Genomic DNA, 19,611 nt, shown 5'->3' with positions numbered 1-19,611 from the left:
CAAGGAGGGGTTGCTATGAGTCGGTTTGACTCGATGGCACATACCAACAACAACAACAACAACAACAACAACAACATAACCCAAGAAAGCTTTCCAGGAACTAGAAAAAGACCAGAAGATCTGAATTTAGAGAGGGCCCAACATACTAAAAAATAAGAAAGTGCTGTTTATTGCAACCAGGCAAGTTGATATTCAAGTTCAAGAGAAAACTATGATGTGGGTCTAGCCCTACACGATTTCAAAACAAAGCTTCCATTTAAAGCAATATGGTACAGGACCATGTAGACACAAGAAAGACAACAAAATAGAACAGAACGTCCAGAAATAAACTAACTGCATAATGAATTTGAGTATACGATAAACATGGAGTCTCAAATCTCTCAAAGATAGTCTTAAATAAGTAACTGTTGTTAGGACAGCTGGAAAGACATTTAAGTATAAAATTAGATCCATTCCTCACATCATATATAAAAATGAACCACAAATAGATCAGAGATCCATACATAAAAAAATTGAACTATATGAATGAAGCTACTACAAGATAATACAATTTTTTATTTTCTTCTCTGAAGGTACAAGAAGGATTTCTATGACTCAAACTCCAGGTGTAAGAAAAGATTAATAAATTCGTTTACATAAAATTAAAAAAAAATCTGATGGCAAGAAAATACCATAAGCAAAGTAAAGAAAACAATGAACTGGGAAAAAAAAATCTGCAACATATCACCGAAAAAGGACAAATTTTTTAAAAAATTGAGTTAAAAACAGTCAAATGAAACAGTGCACATACACATAAAGATATAAAAATGACATCACTCTCACAGGAAAGGCAAAAAAGAAAACTGCAACTGTATACCACCTCTTATTCCACTGTTGTTGTTGTTGTTAGGTGCTGTCGAGTAGGTCCAACTCACAGTGACCCTGTGTACAACAGAACAGAACACTGCCCGGACCTGCGCCACTCTCACAATCAGTGCTATACCTGAGCCCACTGTTGTAGCCACTGTTTCAATCCATCTCGTTGAGTCTTAACACTTTTTCGCTGATCCTCCACTTCAACCAAGCATGAGATCCTTCTCCAGGGAATGGTCCCTTCTGACAACCAGACCAAAGTGGTGAGACAAAGTCTGGCCATTCCCGTTTTCAAGGAGCATTCTGGCTGCACTTCTAGGACAGACCTGTTAGTTCTTCTGATAGTCTATGGTACTTTCAGTAATCTTCGCCAACACCACAACTCAAAAGCATTAACTCTTCTTCAGTCCTCCTTATGCACTGTCCAGCTTTCACATGCACACGAGGCGACTGAAAACACAACAGCTTGGATGAGGGCCACCTTAGTCTTCAAGGAGACATCTTTGCTCTTCAGCACTTGGAAGAGGTCTTTCGCAGTGGAGTGCAACAGGACATCCAATTTCCTGACTGATGCTTCCATGGGTGTTGACTGTGGATCCAAGCAACAGGAAATCCTTACCAATTTCAACCTTTTCTCCATTTATCATGATGCTGCTTACTGGTTCAGATGTGAGGGTTTTTGTTTTCTTTATGTTGAGGTGAAATCCATCCTGCAGACCGCAGCCTTTAATATTCATCAGTAAGTGCTTCAAGTCATCTTCACTTTCAGCAAGCAAGGTTGTGTCATCTGAATATCGCAGGTTGTCCGTGAATCTTCCTCCAATCCTGATGCCACGTTCTTCTTCATATAGTCCAGCTTCTTGGATTATTTGCTCAGTACACAGATTGAGTAAGTGTGGCGAAAGATACAACCCTGACGTACTCCCTCCCTGATTTTAAATCAAGCAGTATCTCCTGTCCTATTTGAATGACAGCCTCCTGGTCCATGTACAGGTTCCTTATGAGCACATCAGTGTTCTGGAATTCCCATTCTCAATATTATGCACAATTTGTTATGATCCACACAGTCGAATGCCTTCGCATAGTCAATAAAACACAAGTAAACCACTTGCCTGCCAGTCTGTCGTACTGTGGTGGCTGGTGTGTTGCTGTGAGGCTGGAAGCTATGCCACTGGTATTTCAGACACCAGCAGGGTCACCCACGGTGGACAGGCTTCAGTGGAGCTTCCAGTCTAAGACAGACTCGGAAGAAGGAAGGGGCTATCCGCTTCTTAAAGAACCTTATGAACAGCAGTAAAACACTGTCCGATGTATTACTGGAAAACTTAATCCATTAGATGGCAAAATTTCAAAAGTTTTGAAAATTCATCCTATTGGTGAAAATACATTCTGTGTGGCAAGAGGCACTTGCATACAGTGCTGGTGGGAATTAAAAAAGATTCAATCCCTATGGGAGAAACTGGTAACATCTAATAAAACCATATATGCATTTTATTTCTCTTTTAACCCAGTAATCTTACTTCCAGGAATTTATCATTTCCCAAAACCCCACAGGAGACTGGCTGAACAAGCGAGGGCACTGACATACATAGTGGAGCACCAGGCAGGTGATTACTGGAGAAAAGCCAAGACAAAGAGCTCTCTAGACTCCATGAACTGTTACGGGGTCACTTCTAGGATATGTTAAGTGAAAAAGCAAAATGCAAAAGTGCATATTTAGTATGCGTAAGAAAGGAGAAGTAAGAAAGCATATTGGCGTATCTTTCAAACACACATACACATACAAAGGGTAGACCAGGAGACAAAACTGATTACTTACAAAAAGTGAGGGGAAAGAGGTGGGAGGGATGAAGGGAGTGATACTTCTGTAGTGTAAATTTGGACAGGTCTGATGTTTTGGAAGTATGTTAATGTTCTACGTATGAGAAAAATAAAATCAAATCAACAAAGACGGTGAGGGGAAGTTGAAATGGAAAGCTGACCGAAACCAATGAATTCAACAGTTTCAAATGACCGATATGACGACATGGAGCGGAGCAGGGGTGCTGAGAGAAAACAGTGCCCGTAACTGACGAATGAAGAACCTGACTCAGACGCACGTGGCGGCTCAGAGCAGGACAGGGGAGAGCGCAAACGGCCCGCAGTCCTCACAGCAGGCTTGCTTTCCGTAGCTCTACAGACAATGCAATGCTAGAGCAATCTGAGATGCACTATGCGCTAAGCACGTGAGTCAATGTGCTGATGGTGCAAGGAGCCAGAGGTCTTACTGTACAAGAAGGAAGACAAAACATGAAGTGGAAGAAACTCGAGAGGGAACTAATGTTTCCCAAATTATGTACAAAACCAAACACCACACCTGTTGTTACTGAGTCGATTCTGACGCACAGACACTCCCCGTGTGACAGAGCAGAGCTGGGCCACAGGGTTTGCTTGGCTCTAATTTTTACAGAAGCAGACTGCTGGGCCTTCCTCCCCAGGTGCTGCTGGCTGGGCTTGAACCACCTACCTTCAGGTTAGTAGTCCAGCACCAACAGTCTGCACCACCCAGAGACCGTCGACATGTATCACACACTCATGTGGGCACACACGTATCTACTAACCATCCACTGGACGGACCTAGAAGCACTGAGCACCCTTAGCACCCACTGCTCTCTAAGACTATTCCCCGCTAATGGAACCAGGGCTCCACAGAGAAATGACTGATTCCAGGGTGGGGGAGGGAAGGTACAAGAAGAGTCAACAAGGCAAGGAAGTTCTCAAAAAATGATGAGGGTATGAAACAGGGAGGTAACTAGAAGGGGCTTCCACTGAGCAAATACAGGACACCAGAGCCCACAATTACAGACAGTGATGGATCATAACCCACCGGGAAACAATAATCCCTGCACTCAGGCCAATAAACAAAGGCACCTGATGACCAGCAAGTATGCAGGGAGCCCTGCAGTTGGCAAACCATCAATTTGCAACCACAACAGAAAGGGCTGGTTCTGGCCAAAGTCCTCAATAGATGTCCATCCAGAGAGAAACTTCTGATGAGGAAGAGGATATTTCCATGGTCTTAAGTGTCCCCCACAGATTGCTTTTAGTTGCAAGGGGGAAGAAAAAGACCAAGTCTATAGTGGAAAAATCAAACAAAATCTTAACTGTGCAATCTGATTAATTACCAATAAGGGGAGGTGGACAGCGTGTGCCTCTAATGCGATCCCCGAGGAGGCCGCAAATCACATCCACACACATTCATTCCAGCAGGGATTGCACAATCTCAATCTGTATGTTTAAAAAGAAAATACACACACATACATATATATGTATATGTATCTGCACACACACCACACACACACATACACACAGGCAAAACTAATCTTTGCTTTTATACTCCCCACTCTAATATGGTAGCCCCTAAACCACAGGTGGCTATTCAAATTGAAATTAATTTAAATCAAATGAAGAATTCACCTTCTCAGCCACACTGGCCACATGTGGCCAGTGGCTACGACACTGGACAGCCCAGTACAAGACACTCCCATCATCATGGAACGTTTGACTGAACAGCACTGGTGGAGATTAAGGTGGGGGCTACCCTGGGGAAGAGCGAGGAGGAAGGGTTGGGAGGGGTCCAGATGGGGCCTTAGGGGAGACCTGAGTATCTTACCTGGGTGCTGGTTCCAAGTGTGTTCGTTTTTAGGGAAAAAAAAAAAAAAAACCCTACTCTGTAAAACGAACACTTGGGATTAGTGCACTTTTCTGAGTCTGTTACACACCTCAATAAAGCTTACACAAAGTGAACCAACTATAAGCACAAAACGGACTTGCTAAGTTACAAGCATCCCTCCTATGACAACTACGAGAGCAACGTCCTCTGCAACACTTGGCAGCGGCGATGACAACAGCCACCGGCTCCCGCCGCTGCTCGGGCAGGGCCAGCACCTGCCCTACACGAGGCTGATTCCACATAAGGCTGGTGCAATGAATTCTCAGAACAGCTCCCTGATGCAGCTACTGTCTCCTCGCAGACCAGAAAACTGAGGAAAAGCTAAATCAAAGCGTTTGCTGAACAGATTCTTTTCACTAATAAAAATCCTCTTTGCTCTGAACTGTCTATTCCACATACCTACATGAATCTTAGTTAAGTTTACTTCAAAGGAATAAGTTCTTCTTTAAACAGTGAATATAATTTCTTTCTCCACAGACTGCCAGTGTTTGGAGAAACCCACTGCCATCGAGTGGATTTGGGCTCATAGCAACCTGTGTGGAACTGCCCCACAGGGTCTCAAAGGCCATCCATCTTTGTGGCAGAAGACTGCCCTCGTTCTTCTGTGGAATGGCTGGTGGGTTTGATTTGAACCATCGACCTCATGGTTAGCAGCCAAACGCCTTAACCACTGAGCCACCAGAGTTCCTGTTTGAAGCAAGGGAGGGTATTATTTACCTCCTCAGAAGAGACTACTCTGAAGAGTATATAGAAGGATACTGGATGCCACCACCAAGAGAGGCTGTGATCTGTGTTTACTGACAGCTTTACTGAGATCAAGGAGCCCTGGTGGTGTAGCAGTTTAAGTGCCAGGCTGCCAACTGAAAAATGGGCTATGAAGGTGCTTTCCTCGTGCTGACTGATAGCAGGCGCCTCGTAAGAGGCTCCGGCATCACTGAAGGGGCTCTCGGCTAAGGCAATGCAGATGGTCTGGGGCAAGACCTAATCTTTCCATGGTGACAGGCTGGTAAGTGGGGCTTACACAGTATGGACAAAGTACCAGAGCCCTTCAACTGGGCCAGTGGGGCCCATGTCACCAACTGTGATAGCAGCCCACCGGGGAGTGAAGGCCCCGTGGGCCACCACAGCACCTGGGACCACCGCTGCCTAGTGTTCAAGGCCAGCGGCAGCATCATTTCAGGAAAGCCTTGTGACACATGGCTGAGAATTCCTTCTCCTCGTGACGGCTGTGCCTCTGATTCCAAATGCAGATGTGGACAGAGCATTCAAAGCCACGAGGCATAGCAGCTACCCCTGACACATCCAAACCAGATGCCCAGTCAGTCACAGCCACCATCCTGAGCGCCAGGACGTCCTGTCCTGCTGTGAAACGGGCCTCCACGGCCCCCAGTGGCTGCCGGGCAGTGCTGGAGCTGCTTGGCGGCCTTACCCCCCGTCCAGCTGTCTCTGCCGATCTCCTCGCCTTTACCTTCCAACCCTTCTCCTGGACTTCCTGGTTTTACGCTGCTTATTTCCCAAGTCCTCTTCTGTGCTCTGAAAAGCCCCTCTCTCAAACATACCTGGCTCTCATTTCATTCATACAGAGGACTCTGCCTTCTCTGAGGGCGTGATGCTGCCTTTCTCAGCAGCGGTCTCCCTGGGCATCTGGGGGTTCCTGTCTGTCCCCTGGAGGGACTGTGCACACCTCTACAGGGTGTACGGGAACCTGAGTGATGGGGGGCTCTGTGAGCTCTTGCTCTCAAAGCCAGGCTAGAGCCATGAAGCTGGCAGGAGGCTAGCAGTGAGGCCTCACCCTACATGGCAGGGCCACAACCGGCCCAAGACTCGGCATCAACCCTGTGAAATGGCACTTTCACCTTATTCATGAGGGTCCACATGAGATGCGCAGAGGACTGGCTTTGCACAAATCTCACTTTTGAACTTTTCAGCAAAAATGCAAAGCTGTTTCTGGACTGGGTCATTCGAGCGCTTGGGCTGAGTAATGAGGTGCTCAGAAGGAGGTTATGAATTACATATTTCAATGTTTCCTAATGTGCCCGCAAGTCAAATGACAGAGCAAAATTTCTACAGAGTCAATTAAGACAACGAGAAGAAAAGCTTTCTAATTAGAGGAGAAAATAGAAAAGAATCAACTACAAAAAAGGGGGTCGAGTTAATTTCCCTGGAGACTCGTGACAAATACAGTGACGCCCCTCTCTCCATCGTGAGTGAGACAGTGTCTGTCAGGAAAAGGGGCTACAGACCTGAGGGCTGGGACTCAATCAGCACAGCAACTTTCTTTTGAAAACAAGGAAACCACTGACCAGGACCTCACCATCCGCAAAGAGGCGGCTGTGCTGCTGCGGCCTGAGCAGGGCAGGCCAGGGCACGACGCGGTGCAGGTCTGAGCCTCGCTCTGGAACCTACCAGCCACGGGGCCTGAGGCGGGTGTCCAGCCTCTCCGGGCCTCTTCACCTGCCATGAGGTAGCACAGTGAGAGGATGGGGACTGGGGACTGTCTCTGGGATGCCGTCGTGGCCTCTGGAGGAGAAGCCTCCTCCAGGAAGGCCTCCTGACTGTGCGAGGTGCTGTGGCCTGAGGGCAGGCCCTGCAGAAGCCAGGAGAGGCTGGAGGCAAAGCCCAGTGAGCGGACAGAGCAGGGAGGGGCGGAGGATAGGGTGAGGGGGCAGAGGGTGGGGGTGAGGAGGGCATGGTGGAGGAAACCTTGGGGTGCAACAGGCCAAGGGGCAACAGGGCATTAAGAAGGGTCTTCCTGTTACTCCCCAGTTGTGGCCCTGCCCAAAGCTGAGAACAGTGTGCTCAGTTCAGCACCCTGATCCCAGGCCAGAGAGCTGTCCAGCCCTGCATGGGCTTCCCCCACCCCCTTGGCTAGACCAGGCAGAACTGAAGGGAAAGTCGCTGCCGTGCAATATGGAGCTGTGCTGAGGGGCTGTGCCTGCTCTACCCTGTTCCTTGTAGGCTGGGGGGAGGGCCTTCTGACCCTCCTGAGAGCAACGGTGAAACCCCAAGAGAAAAGCTATGGGGAGGGGACTTGACCATCCTCCTCCTCCAACATGGGGACAGGTGACAGTGGGAAGAACATGGGTGTCAGCCTGTTCTCCAGCAGGCGTTATGAGGAAGGACACGAGTGCTTCCCCAGAGTGGAGGGGTTTACTAAAGTGGCTGGGCTCCCAGAGCCCGGGGCCGTGGAAGTTGAGGGAGAGGACCAGGGAAGACACGCTGGACCAGACCCACCAAGCCAGGGTCCTCCGGGAACATCTGGACAGGTGTCACCCACAGACACTGCCATACATCAGTGCAGCCAGGATGTTGCACATGGCCTACATCTGTGCCCCCGGAGCCATCACTGCTCTCGTCATCATCGTCCTACCCGACAGCAGAGAAGTCACGGCCAGAGGGGTGAGGAGGTGGTGCCAGCTGGAGCCACAACCCCGCCTGCACCAGGTGGAGGAGGTAGGAGCCCTCAATCAGCACAGAGACTCACAAAGAAAGAGACCAGGGCAGACAGAGTGCACATGCGTCTTTCTGCCCCGCAAGCCCCACTCCAGTTGACAGTGGAAATGTATTCCTTTAAAATCCGTAAGGACACAGATAGCAGGAATGAAAAGGTGATGTCAGTATCACTCTGTGGGCCAAGGAGATGCGGAGTGGCAAAGAGACTGAGCAGAGCTGGACACCGATGGGCACAGCTGGGGGAAGGACTTCCAGCAATGGGCACGGCTGGGGGAAGGACTTCCAGCAACGTGGCATGGGGTCCCACTGCGGGCAGAGCTGCCACCAAGGACTCACTGACAATTATAAAAGACGCAGTTAAATTCCCCAAAGAAAATTGGGTTCACTCCCAAGAGCGACTGAGCCAGCACTCTAGGCTTAGAGACCTCAGGAAGGGCTGAAGCAGGGTGAAATTTTAAGGAAGACAGTGGCACTAGGTGGAGTCATGATGCACCACCCCACCTCCTTCTCCATGAGACCGAGTACAAAGATCACAGGGAAAAGCTGTATGGATACGAAGTTGACGCCCCAAACAGAGTGGCCAGTCCACGTCTGAGTGCTTCCTGGAGAAGCCCTTCCAGGCCACACGGCTTCCACTGCAGCTGCTCCTTAATGTCTCACTCCAAAACAGGGGATTCAGCTGGGGAGCCTCTAATGCAGAAGTCAGAGACCAAACTAACAGGAAAAGGAAGAAGCAAGACAATCCAGTAAAGCAGAAGGAGGCACATGCGCATAACTGGTATCCACAGAGACAGAAGTGTTATAATCATGAAGTCAGAACAAGAACATTACATTTTCTAGCTTCAGAGAAAATAAGCAAGTCTTGGACATTATATAAAATAAAAGTGAAGCTTTAACATAAAGCCCAGAAGTTGAGAAATTCTCTTAAAAGTAGGTCAAAAAGCACAGAAATGGAAAAAAAAATATGAAAAAAGATAGAAAATGAGAACAGTCTAAAAAGTCTACTGAGTAATAAGATTTCAAGAAAGACAGAAGGGAAGAACTTGGAGAAGAGATGATCAAGGATAACGACACTTCCTGAAACCAAAGGACCCAAGTCTCCACACTGAGTGCCCGGACAAGGAGTGAGGACCACCCACACCAGGGAACATCTCTAGGAACTGCAGAACACCCTGGTGTGAGGGGAGCAGCTCATTGTCTCTCAGCTCCAAATTCACCCTTCTTGCCAATGTTTTGGTAGAGAGCTAGCCCAATGTCTTGGTGGAGAGCTAGCCCAGTGTCTTGGTGGAGGGTGCTGGAGAGGCAGTTGAGAAGGGGGTGCTCTCCTGGCAGGAGTGGCGTCTCCTGTGTCCTGTTCTGCAGTGTGCAGCAGCCAGCAACACCCAGTGGCCAGCGGGTTCTTCCTGCACCACCCTCATGCCAGGTGCTTCGGTAACAGTGACCTGGTGAGACATCTCTCCATGAGTAGCTTTCCCTGGCACTCTGTAGGGCGGACTTCTGCCAAGTTCTAGAGGAATTTCCAGCAAGCTCCATGAGGAGGCACTACAGACTTTTCTGCCATGCTGTGAGCCAACTCACAGCGAGTCCCTGTCCAGCACTAACCAGCCCTCAGCCCTCAGAGTAGTGGCTGTCCTTGTCTGTGCTACCTGCGTTCTTCAGTGTTCTCTTTACTTCTCACCAGCCAACCCCTCATGACGCCACTCTCATTACACTGGACAATTCCTTATGTTAATTTCTCATGGTCAGACCTCTCTTGATTGGGCCCAGACTGATAGAGAACCTCAGGGTTCTTAAAAAAAAAAACCAGGGATAAAGACAGAAAGAGACAGAGAGAGCGCATGAGCATCCCATAAGATAAAAAACAGAGCATAATACAAAACCATGGAAGCCATAATGGTCCCGAATATCTCAAGGGCAGCATCAAAGGATGACAAGAACAAAACCTTCCCAGTTCCAAGCGACAAACAACTTCCAGTCTAAAGTCCCTTCTGGATCAACGATCAACCACACACATAGTCAGAGTGAAGACATCTCTGGGCAGGTGAGATCTCCAAACAGATTACTGCACACCTCTACTTTCCAGAAACCACTGGAGGACACGAGCTAGCAAATCAAAAGGGAGACACAGGGTTCAGAGAACAAGGGATCCAATTCCAGAGAGCTGAGGAGGGAGCCTCTCCACTGGGAAAAACTCCAACCAAAGCACACAGAGCAGGGAAGAAAGCTCCAAAAGGAGATCTCCACGGAACCTCGATCGAGAGCCCCCCAGCTACGACTGTATGCACAGCGCTTTGTATCAGTGATAGAGACAGTTACAGAGAAGACAAATACCTAATGGAAAAAACAAGGCAAGTATTAACTCCAACCAGTGCACCAGAGCTCCTGTATTCACTGCTGAGAAAACAGAAATGTAACTACCTCTAGCATAAGGCTCTTTTGTGAGTAACACTTACAAAGCCATATCATAAACATCAAGTAGATTCAACCAAGAGTTACTACATTACTATTACTAATCAGGAGGCTGGGCAAGAGCACGCGTGGGAGCGGGGTGAGGAGACGGCGTGTGCACTCGCGGGCTGTGAGTGCGTGTGGATGTGTGTGAGGACTTATTCTGTCATTTTAACAGATGTTATCTAAAACAAACAAAAATTATGGAAATAGCAATATAAGCCTGTTACTTAGCAACATGAAGATAAATTCTGGAAGAAACAGCTCAGAGTTTACAAAGTTCCCTTTGGTGAGTGAAGCAGGAGCTGGACACTGTTTTGTGTCACAAACCCTATAGAACTATTTGCCATTTTAAACCTTTCAATACAAAATTACTTTAACAAAAATAAAACTAAAATTAGTAAAAGAAAAAATACAATCCCCAACAGGCCTGAGTCTTTGGGTCTTAAACACCACGACAAGAGGACACGCAGGCGCACACCCCCTCTCCGAGTCCGGGGCATCACCCTCGCGGCAAGGAGGGCGTGTGGAGCAGAGGCAGGGGAGCGGCAGAGGGCCAGCTGCCTCAGTTTCCACCTCACACTGGGACTCCTCAGTAGACACCACAGTATCACTGAGCATCCAGGTCCTTCTTGCTCTGTGACAGCCACCCCTCCTCCCCAGCCCAGTCCTCCTCCTGGGAGTGCTGGGTAGGGGTGGGTGAGGCGGGAGTCAAGGCTGTGGGCCCTGCGGGGTCAGCCTGGAGCAGAGCTGGGAAACAGCATTGGGATCAGGCCCTGCAGGACCCTCACGAGGGGGAACTAGCAGGAAAGAGGCTAGCGTCAGAAGGGATAGTGGCTTCAACAGACCAGAGCCACGTCATCACACAGTGACGATGAAAGCTGGTATCAACAGGCACCAGGTGCCAGGGATTTAAAAGAGGTTGTGCAGGAGGGTCACGAAGAAGGCCTCGCCTCCTGCACGACTCCTGGACATGCCCTGCACCCTGGTGTCCAGAAGTCAAGGAGCTCAGAAAGGCACATCTCCACACACCAAACGTGGCTTCCGTAAAGGACTGAGGAGTCAGTTACCTGTGCACGTAATGAAGCTGATGAATGGAATCGATGGCCAACACCATCTCACCAATGTAGAATCTTGCCATGTCTTCTGGGAGCTTGTCTTCAAATTTACTGAGCAGGGTCAGTAAGTCACCGCCCACGTAGTAATCCATGACTAAGTACTACACATTGGGAAGAGAAGAGGAGAAACACAGGATTTAGTCACTACTAAACCCGACAGCAGAAGGTCACTGTGCACCATAGAACAAGCAGGAAAGAGCGCTTAAAAGGGTATTTGCAAAAGTAAGCAGAACTAGTCAACTCCAGGCTTCTGGATTTTTCTTTGACTACTGCACGTCAAAGGAGCTCTGGTAGCATAGTGCCTAAGGCACTTGACTGCTAACCAGGAGGCTGGCGGATCAAACCCACCAGCCACTCCTCGGAAGGAAGGTTGGGCAATCCTCCTTCCATAGTGATAACTGCCTCGGAAACCCAAGGAGGGGTCGCTAGGAGTCGGGGCCGACTCGATGGCAAATAACAACAACAACAGCTGCACGTCAAACAGAAAACCGTACTCTGGAGCATTTGCTCCAGAGTTAAATAACATGAAAGTGGGAAGTACCTGTAGACAAGTAATACAATTAAATTTAAGGCCGCAAATTTTTCTTAGTGCTTTAAAAGAAACCACTAAAGAAACCAGAGTGACATCATTAGCAACATGATCCCGTAAGGAAAGCAGAAGAGAGTAACAGAACTCTCAGTCTCCATGACTTGCACTCATGAACGGTGGGCAGTCTACCCAGATTCCTCTCCTGACCAGGGACCCACACATGCAGAGGCCTGCCATTCAGCTCTGGCAGATGTCCCCAGAGCCTCCAAGGCCTGAGCACACCTGCACCCCGAGAACCTGCTCCTCCAGTGCCCCTGCACGTCCAACCCCGAAATCTTGGCCTGGTTCTTACCTGCTCCATGTTGCTCAGCCGCCACATCCTGTCGGTTACTAAGTCCTAGATGTCCCACCTTCTACTTGTTGAGCCAGCACTTCTCCCTACCACCCTCAGCCTGTTTCCAAGTACCATCACTGAGTTACTTCAACAGCCTCCTCACCAGTCTCTCCTTTAAGACTCCTACCCACCTCCAAGCCAATCTCTATAATGTGAAGTCATCCTCTTGTTTAGAATCTTTTAAAAGCTTTCCCTTGCTCTCATGACAGTCAAAATCCTGTCCTTGGTTCCCAGACCCCCAAGTTGATCTAGCCCCTTCCTACCTGCCTCCCCACCTGGCTCCCCAGTCACACAGCACTGACTTTCAATATAAACATGCTGGCCAGTTACCAAGTAGGCACTGGAGACCTCAAGATGCGCCTGCCACGGTGGCCCACGAGGGACCCTAGCTGTGGCCTCCCCTGAGCAGTAGCATGAGGCTATGAGGAAGAAAACCCCGATGAGGGGCATCTCCAGTGTCAGACAGCCCCGGATGGGAGACCATCACAGCCCAAGCTGGGGTGCAGCCACTCCTCTACTGATGGGGCTGAAAGCTGCAGAGACGGCTGGAGGGACTGGCTGTCTCGTCTTGTAGGAACTGCCTCCCTAGATGCACACGTCCCCCAAGGAGATGAGGACACAGCACCACCTCGCTCACTCAGCCAGTGACACGTGGTTCATATTTATGAAGACCCTATCAATGAGGACAGCCACCACTCAGCAGCTGCCGTGCCCCATGCCTTCTGGCCATAGTATGGTGTCCCTTATCTCCGTGAACCCTCACAGTAGCCCTTGTGAAGGCACTATCAGGGTCCCACAGTACAGGTGGGAAACAAGCCTAATAACTTGGCTGCGATCCTAATAATGACCCACACCCACGAACTCTACAGCTTCAAAACCCCTGACTTCTCACTCATCTTTAATTTTCATGGTGTATCTAAATGGACAAGTTCAAAAGCTTACCATCTGTTCCTCTAGACAAGAAGACAGCTTCTTCGCTGGGTGATACCTAACGTTCCATATAGCCACAGTCACGCTGACTGAGCGCAGCTCTGTCCTGCTGTTCGCGTTTGCGTGCCTAGTACTCCTCTGCTCAGCTCTCAGCAAAAGGGGAACTGGAGAGCTCCTGCCATCCTGAGCAGGTATGCTGATCCCGGGGGCACCCGTGGAGAGGCCCAGCACTCAGACCCTACAGTGGGCAGGAACGGGCACTGCACAGGGCCGCCACAGACTGGCCTGGCCGTAGCTGCTGTCACGGTGAACCGTCAGGCAAGCAGTGCAGCCTTTTTGCCCAGGCACTTCTTTTACAAAGTAGTAAAAATCAAAAATGCCCACCTCATGGGGCCACTGGGAAGACAAAATGAGGTACCCCCATGCCTCATGGGTGGGAAGCGCCTCCTGAACGCCAAAACGTGCATATTTTAAAATTCTGATTAGAGTGAAACACTGATTTACCTACTCCTGAGCCCTCAAATCTAAGGGGTTCCCTTGATGTTGGAAGAGAGTATTTCAAGATGAATAAAAGGAGTCCTACACGTCAGCTTGTGGTGGAGGGCGGAGGACCCCGTCAAGGGGTCTCTGGGTGACGAGCCAGTCCTGATGGAACAGGAACCTGGCTGGCAGCCCTCCCTGAGGCTGTGGTGACACATGATGGACGGCAGGTAGGCCCCTTGCTTCTCAGGTGTGTGCTGAGTGGTCTGTGCAGGCCCCACCTGCCCGCACGCAGTGGCAGGACATTTTCAAACTTCCTGAACAAAGTGCTCTTGTCAGTCACTCAGTACTTAGACCAAAGGCTGGACCTCCCTTCTACTTCCACTACCAGCTGTCTCAGCATTCAGCTCGTTACATCCAAACCACAGTATGTATTTATGCTTCCGAATCACTAAGAGCTATGCACATGTGTGAGCCACAGAGGTTCCACGTGTGTAAAGTCAAGTCCTAACTCAAGCCAGAACAATAGACAGGTGACAAGAACATGCGAACAGTCACCCACACACTGGGTCAGAAGACCCCACAATGCTTGCTCCTCTCCGAGGCAGGCCGCACACCCCACACAAAGTGCCTTATATGGCTGCCAACAACATGCAGGCAGACTCTTACCCGATGCCAAGGGCCAGACGCTCCAAGGCCCCTAGCCCATGCCTATTCTTAGCCATAATTCAAGACAAAAGAAATTTTATAAGTAATAAAAGTCGAGTGAACAAAATCATCAGGTTTCCTAGTGAGTACAGACAAACAGGCAGTGATTCCACAAATCTATGAGCTTGGGCACTCTCTGTGGGTGGCGCTGACCGGCGCTGGACCTACCAGGTAGTTCTCGTCCTGGAAGGCGTAGTGCAGCGTCGTGATCCACTGGCAGTCACCGTTCACCAGCACGTCCCGCTCCTCCCGGAAGCACGCCGTCTATGGAGAAGGAGGGGAGAACTGGTCCGTGTCCACACAGCTGGTAAGCGGTCAAGTGTATTCCTGAGCGTACAGGCCCTGCAGACCGGGCCTCCTTCCAGCAGGCCCCACCCACTCCTCGCCGCCTCACAGGGACGCAAAGGCCGAGCGCATCTTCCTTCTTTCTGTTCCCACAGCCCCACACACCAGGGGCTGCTGGCCCACTGCCACAGGGGCTGCTGGAAGTCATTTCCTCCCAGGAGGGCTCACGTCTACCTGGCCACAGCCTGGTCCTCCCGCTTGTTTTTCCTGATGGGGTGCCTCCTCTCTGTCATCCCCTGACCTCTCCTCACCAGACTAACCTCTTCGGAGTAATACCCAGGAGCTGGCCTGCTCTGTCCTATACCCACTGTGCGGCAGCCACGCGGCTGGCAGGGTGGGACACCCACCACTTTACTGAGTCCGTTATTTTAAAAACCATGGCTTATTCCCAATATACTGATACCCCGGACTGTAAGAGGACTCTACCATGAAGACCTATGGCCAGTAGCATATGGGTAAAGGGAGGTGGCTATGGTTAAAAAAAAAAAAAGAGAAGGGAGGGAGAGAGAGAGGAGCGCCTAAGGGTGGTATCTGTATGTGAAAGTAACTGGGTCTTTGGTACAATTATAACAAATTATAACAAAACAATTACAACAATGTAGCAAGTTTTAAACCCTTCCCTGTATTTGACTTGAGAGCCTGCAATGGGCTGGGCAGGGCACAGAGCAGTGCTGTCACTGTTTTCTCCTGAGCCCCACAGTGACCTTTGTAACATCTGCCTTTTCCACTGCTGTGAACAAAAGGATGGATAGAAGAGATGTGCCCTGACCCTACCAATCTCCAACCTCCACTGGGATGAGAGGCCTCACAGGGCTGTACCACCAGCTCAGTGAAGTCCAGATGCCCTGAGACAGATCATCCTGGAATCGTCACCAATGGTCGTCTGGACACTGAGGGGCCTGGCAAAAAGGTGGCTGAAAGAAAACTGCTATCAACTGGTGACAGGCAAGGTAATACACAACACGAATGAAGACAGCACAAGGTGACCAAGATAGACAAAGACATTGAGAATTACAACTACAGCAAATGCCATAACACACACTATTTTACAACAACAGCAACAAAGAGCAAAAAACAGGTGAGTCGTCATATAGGCAGATAAAGGCGCTCTGGTGGTACAGTGCCTAACCCAAAGGTGGGTGGTTCAAACCCACCAGCTGCTCCATGGAAAGAAGATGGAGCAATCTACTATCATAAAGATTTACCACCTCGGAAACCCAAGGCTGCTATGAGTTGGAATCGACTCAGTGGCAGGGATGTATGCTAAATGGGTGTCTGTGGAGAACATGCACGTGTATGTGCATTTGTGAGCACGCGCGCGCACACAAACATGTGTGCACACGCATACATTTATATGTAATGCATATATGTTCATATATACAAAAAGCACATGGGGGACAGTTAGGGATACTTCCTATACATGTCCAAATACCTTGCAGGATTGACTTACTGGGTTTGAAGGCTCAGGACCATAGTTTCATGGGACAGCTAGGTCAACAGGCAATCCTAGCTTAGTGAGTAGTGCCAGGGGTCTTAAAAGCTTCCAAGAGACCATCAAAAATACAACTACTGACTTCTTCTCATCTGAAGCAAAGAGGAGTAAAGGAAACTGAAGATCAAGCAAGAAATTAGTCCATAGGACTAGTGGCCCAGGAGAACCAGAGCCTCTCCTAGCCTGAGAACAGAAGAACTAACATGGTGCCCGGCTACTGTTACTGACCGTTCTGGCCAGGGATACAAGAGACGGTCCCAGAAAGAATCAGAGAAAAACAAATGGGAGAAAAATGTAGGACAAAACTCAAATGCATAAAAATGACCAAACTTTCTGGAATAACAGAGACTAGAGGAACCCTTGAGACGATCACGGTTGGGCAATCTCCTTCTGTAGTGATACTGCCTCAGAAACCCAAGGAGGGGTCACTATGAGGTGGATATGACTCTACGGCAGTGGGTTTGGTTTGATTTATTCTTACTCTCTTGGTAAACAACAGAGATGTGGCCACTTCCCACCTCCCCCCACCTCCTGGACTGGCAGGAATTACATACCATCTGTGTGCTCTGATGGAGCCTGGGTGTCCTGCCCCGTCCTCTCAGGTTATTATTTTTTTAATTATCCTTTTTCTTCTTCCTTTTATAATTTTTATTCTTTCCTTTTCTCTTCCCAGGTTCTAGGTTTTTTTTTTCCCCTCTTCCCTTTTCCTGGTTCCCATCTTTTTTCTTTCTTTTGGTTCTTGCCATCCCTTGTTTCTCTTTTTGTACTTTTCTCATTTTTTTTTCTTTTATTCTTCTTTTACTCTAGCTCTTTTCTCTTATGCCCCCCTCCCCAGATATTGTTTGTTCTTTTTTTTTCTTACTCTTTTTCTATTTATACTTCCTTTGTCTTTTTACAATATTTCTTTAAATATTTTTTCTCATTTATTGCTTTTCTTTTTTTTTCCCCTTCTTTTTGGTGATTGTTCCTGTGTGTTTATGTGGTGTATGTTTTTTGTCCTCTTGTTTTATTGTTTGGGTGTTTTTTTTTGATTGCTGTTTTTGTCTAACTGACTGGGAGAAAACAACTGTGCCCATACACCCCAACCACACCTGCACCTCCTGCAGCCCCATCTACTAAGTGAGGGCCACCACTTGCTTCTGTACCAACTAGCCAATGATAGACGACAGCCAATACAAGCCCAACTCACCCTTAGCGGCTCTTCACACACAGCTACCGGACATCTGTGTACTCACTCTCAATCTCTATCACACCCACCAAGAGACAAGTGGTGAGTGCACAAGTGCTACCAATTGGTGAATACAGGAGCAGAGTATCCTGCTTACTCAGTTATGTCAAAACAAAACAAAGGAAAAGCAAAATCTTGGGTGACTCTCACAAACATACACTCACCAATTCACTATAAATCCAATGACATCACAATCTTGTTGAGACAACAGACCATCACAGTCCACACAAATAAGCAAGATAAAGTAGGAGAAACAAGGGACCAGGATACAGACTCAGAAAACATCCCTGAGGAAGAAGCAGCATTGGAACTCCCTGGTAAGGGATCAAAAGAATTATATTTAGGTACCTTCAGCAGACTGAGAGATAGATCAAGGAAAATACTGACAAAATTAAAGAAAACCGACAAAAACCCTAGAACAACTGGGAAAGACAACAGAAGAACAAAATGACAAAACAAATGAAAAATCAGAAATGATCCAAAATCTACAGATAGAAATCTAGAAGATCAATATTAATATTTCAGAAACAAATAACACATTGACTGGGCAAAGAGGTACAATCAAATCAATGAAAGACAGAATTAATGAGATGGAAGACAAATACCCCACGATACTAATTTGGTAAGGGATTAATCAGAAAAAAAATCAAAACAAAATGAAGAAAGCCTAATATTCATGTGAGATACCGTCCAGAAGAATAACGTACATGTAATCTGAATTCCAGAACAGGAAAAGACAAATAAAACTGCAGAGAAAATTGTTGAAGATTTACTGGAAGAGAATTTCCCTGATATGATGAAAGACGAGAATACATACATTCAAGAAGTTCAAAGAACCCAAAACACGACAGACCTCAAAAGAAAATCACCAAGACATATATCATCATCATACCAAAACCAAAGACAAAGAAAGAATCCCAAAAGTAGCATGGGAAAAACGAAAAGTTATCTACAAAGGGCAACCGATAAGACTAGGTTCTGATTCCTCAGCAGAAACCATTCAGGAGAGAAGGCAATGGGATGATATACATAAAACCCTAAAAGAAAATAAATTTCCAACCAAGAATTATATACCCAACAAAACTGTCCTTCAGATATGACTGTGAAATTAGGACATTTCCAGATAAGCAGAAATTTAGGGAATTTGTAAAACCAGACCAACCTTAGAAGAGATGCTAAAGGGAGTCCTTTGGATAGAGAATCAAACACAGCAAACAACCACTGACCATTAACACACAATGACAGAACTCAAACCAACTCAGTTATGGAAGTGTCCAAAGTAAAATAAGCTTATAAGACTGTAAACAGGGAACTCACAACATCAACCAGCATATGAGGACAACTACAAACCAAAACAAGGGGAAAAAGAGTGCAGTTAACAAAACTTGTAAATGGTGAGGAAGTTGAGACAACTGCAAGATAGAACAGACCGTTCTAAACTTGGGAAGACAAATATAAATCACAGGGTGACCTCAAAGAAAAATAATAAACCTTCTCATCAAAATAAAAAAGAGGACAAGCACAAATATTTAGCAAATATTAAAACAGCAGCAATGGAGAAAATTATAACACGATTCATAAACAGAGTGAAATCAGCACAAAAAAATTCTATGGAACAAAGAAATCAGCAACACCACAAAAAAACACATAACAAAATATCAGCAACAAATTCATACTAGCCAGTAATTCCACTGACTGTAAATGGATTAAATGCACCACTTGAGACAGAGGGTTGTAGACTGGATAAGAAAACATAACCAATCAATATGCTGTCTACAAGAGACACACCTTAGAGAAAAAAAAACAAAAACAGGCTAAAAATCAAGGCCCATCACAAAAGAAGAAATTGAACAGGTCATCAAAAAATTACCAACTAAAAAAAGTCCTGGCCCAGACGGTTTCACTGGAGAATTCTATAAAAC

The 19,611-nt window shown here is 47.5% G+C and overlaps 1 protein-coding gene across 1 annotated transcript in view; it reads right to left on the bottom strand.

Moving 5' to 3' along the window:
* The window catches only part of CDC42BPB (CDC42 binding protein kinase beta), a 167,080-nt gene that overhangs the window by 51,631 nt on the left and 95,838 nt on the right, over positions 1–19,611 (bottom strand). The window contains 2 exon segments of the mRNA XM_042782572.1: positions 11,536–11,684; positions 14,793–14,888. Coding sequence (XP_042638506.1) covers positions 11,536–11,684; positions 14,793–14,888 — 245 coding nt within the window.

Source organism: Orycteropus afer, unplaced genomic scaffold (assembly GCF_000298275.1).
Source record: "Orycteropus afer afer isolate SDZICR_OR568_19922 unplaced genomic scaffold, OryAfe1.0 scaffold00371, whole genome shotgun sequence".
In the NCBI taxonomy this organism is placed as follows: domain Eukaryota; kingdom Metazoa; phylum Chordata; class Mammalia; order Tubulidentata; family Orycteropodidae; genus Orycteropus; species Orycteropus afer.
Note: the sequence above shows the minus strand (reverse complement) of the source record. Positions and strands in the feature narration are given on the sequence as shown.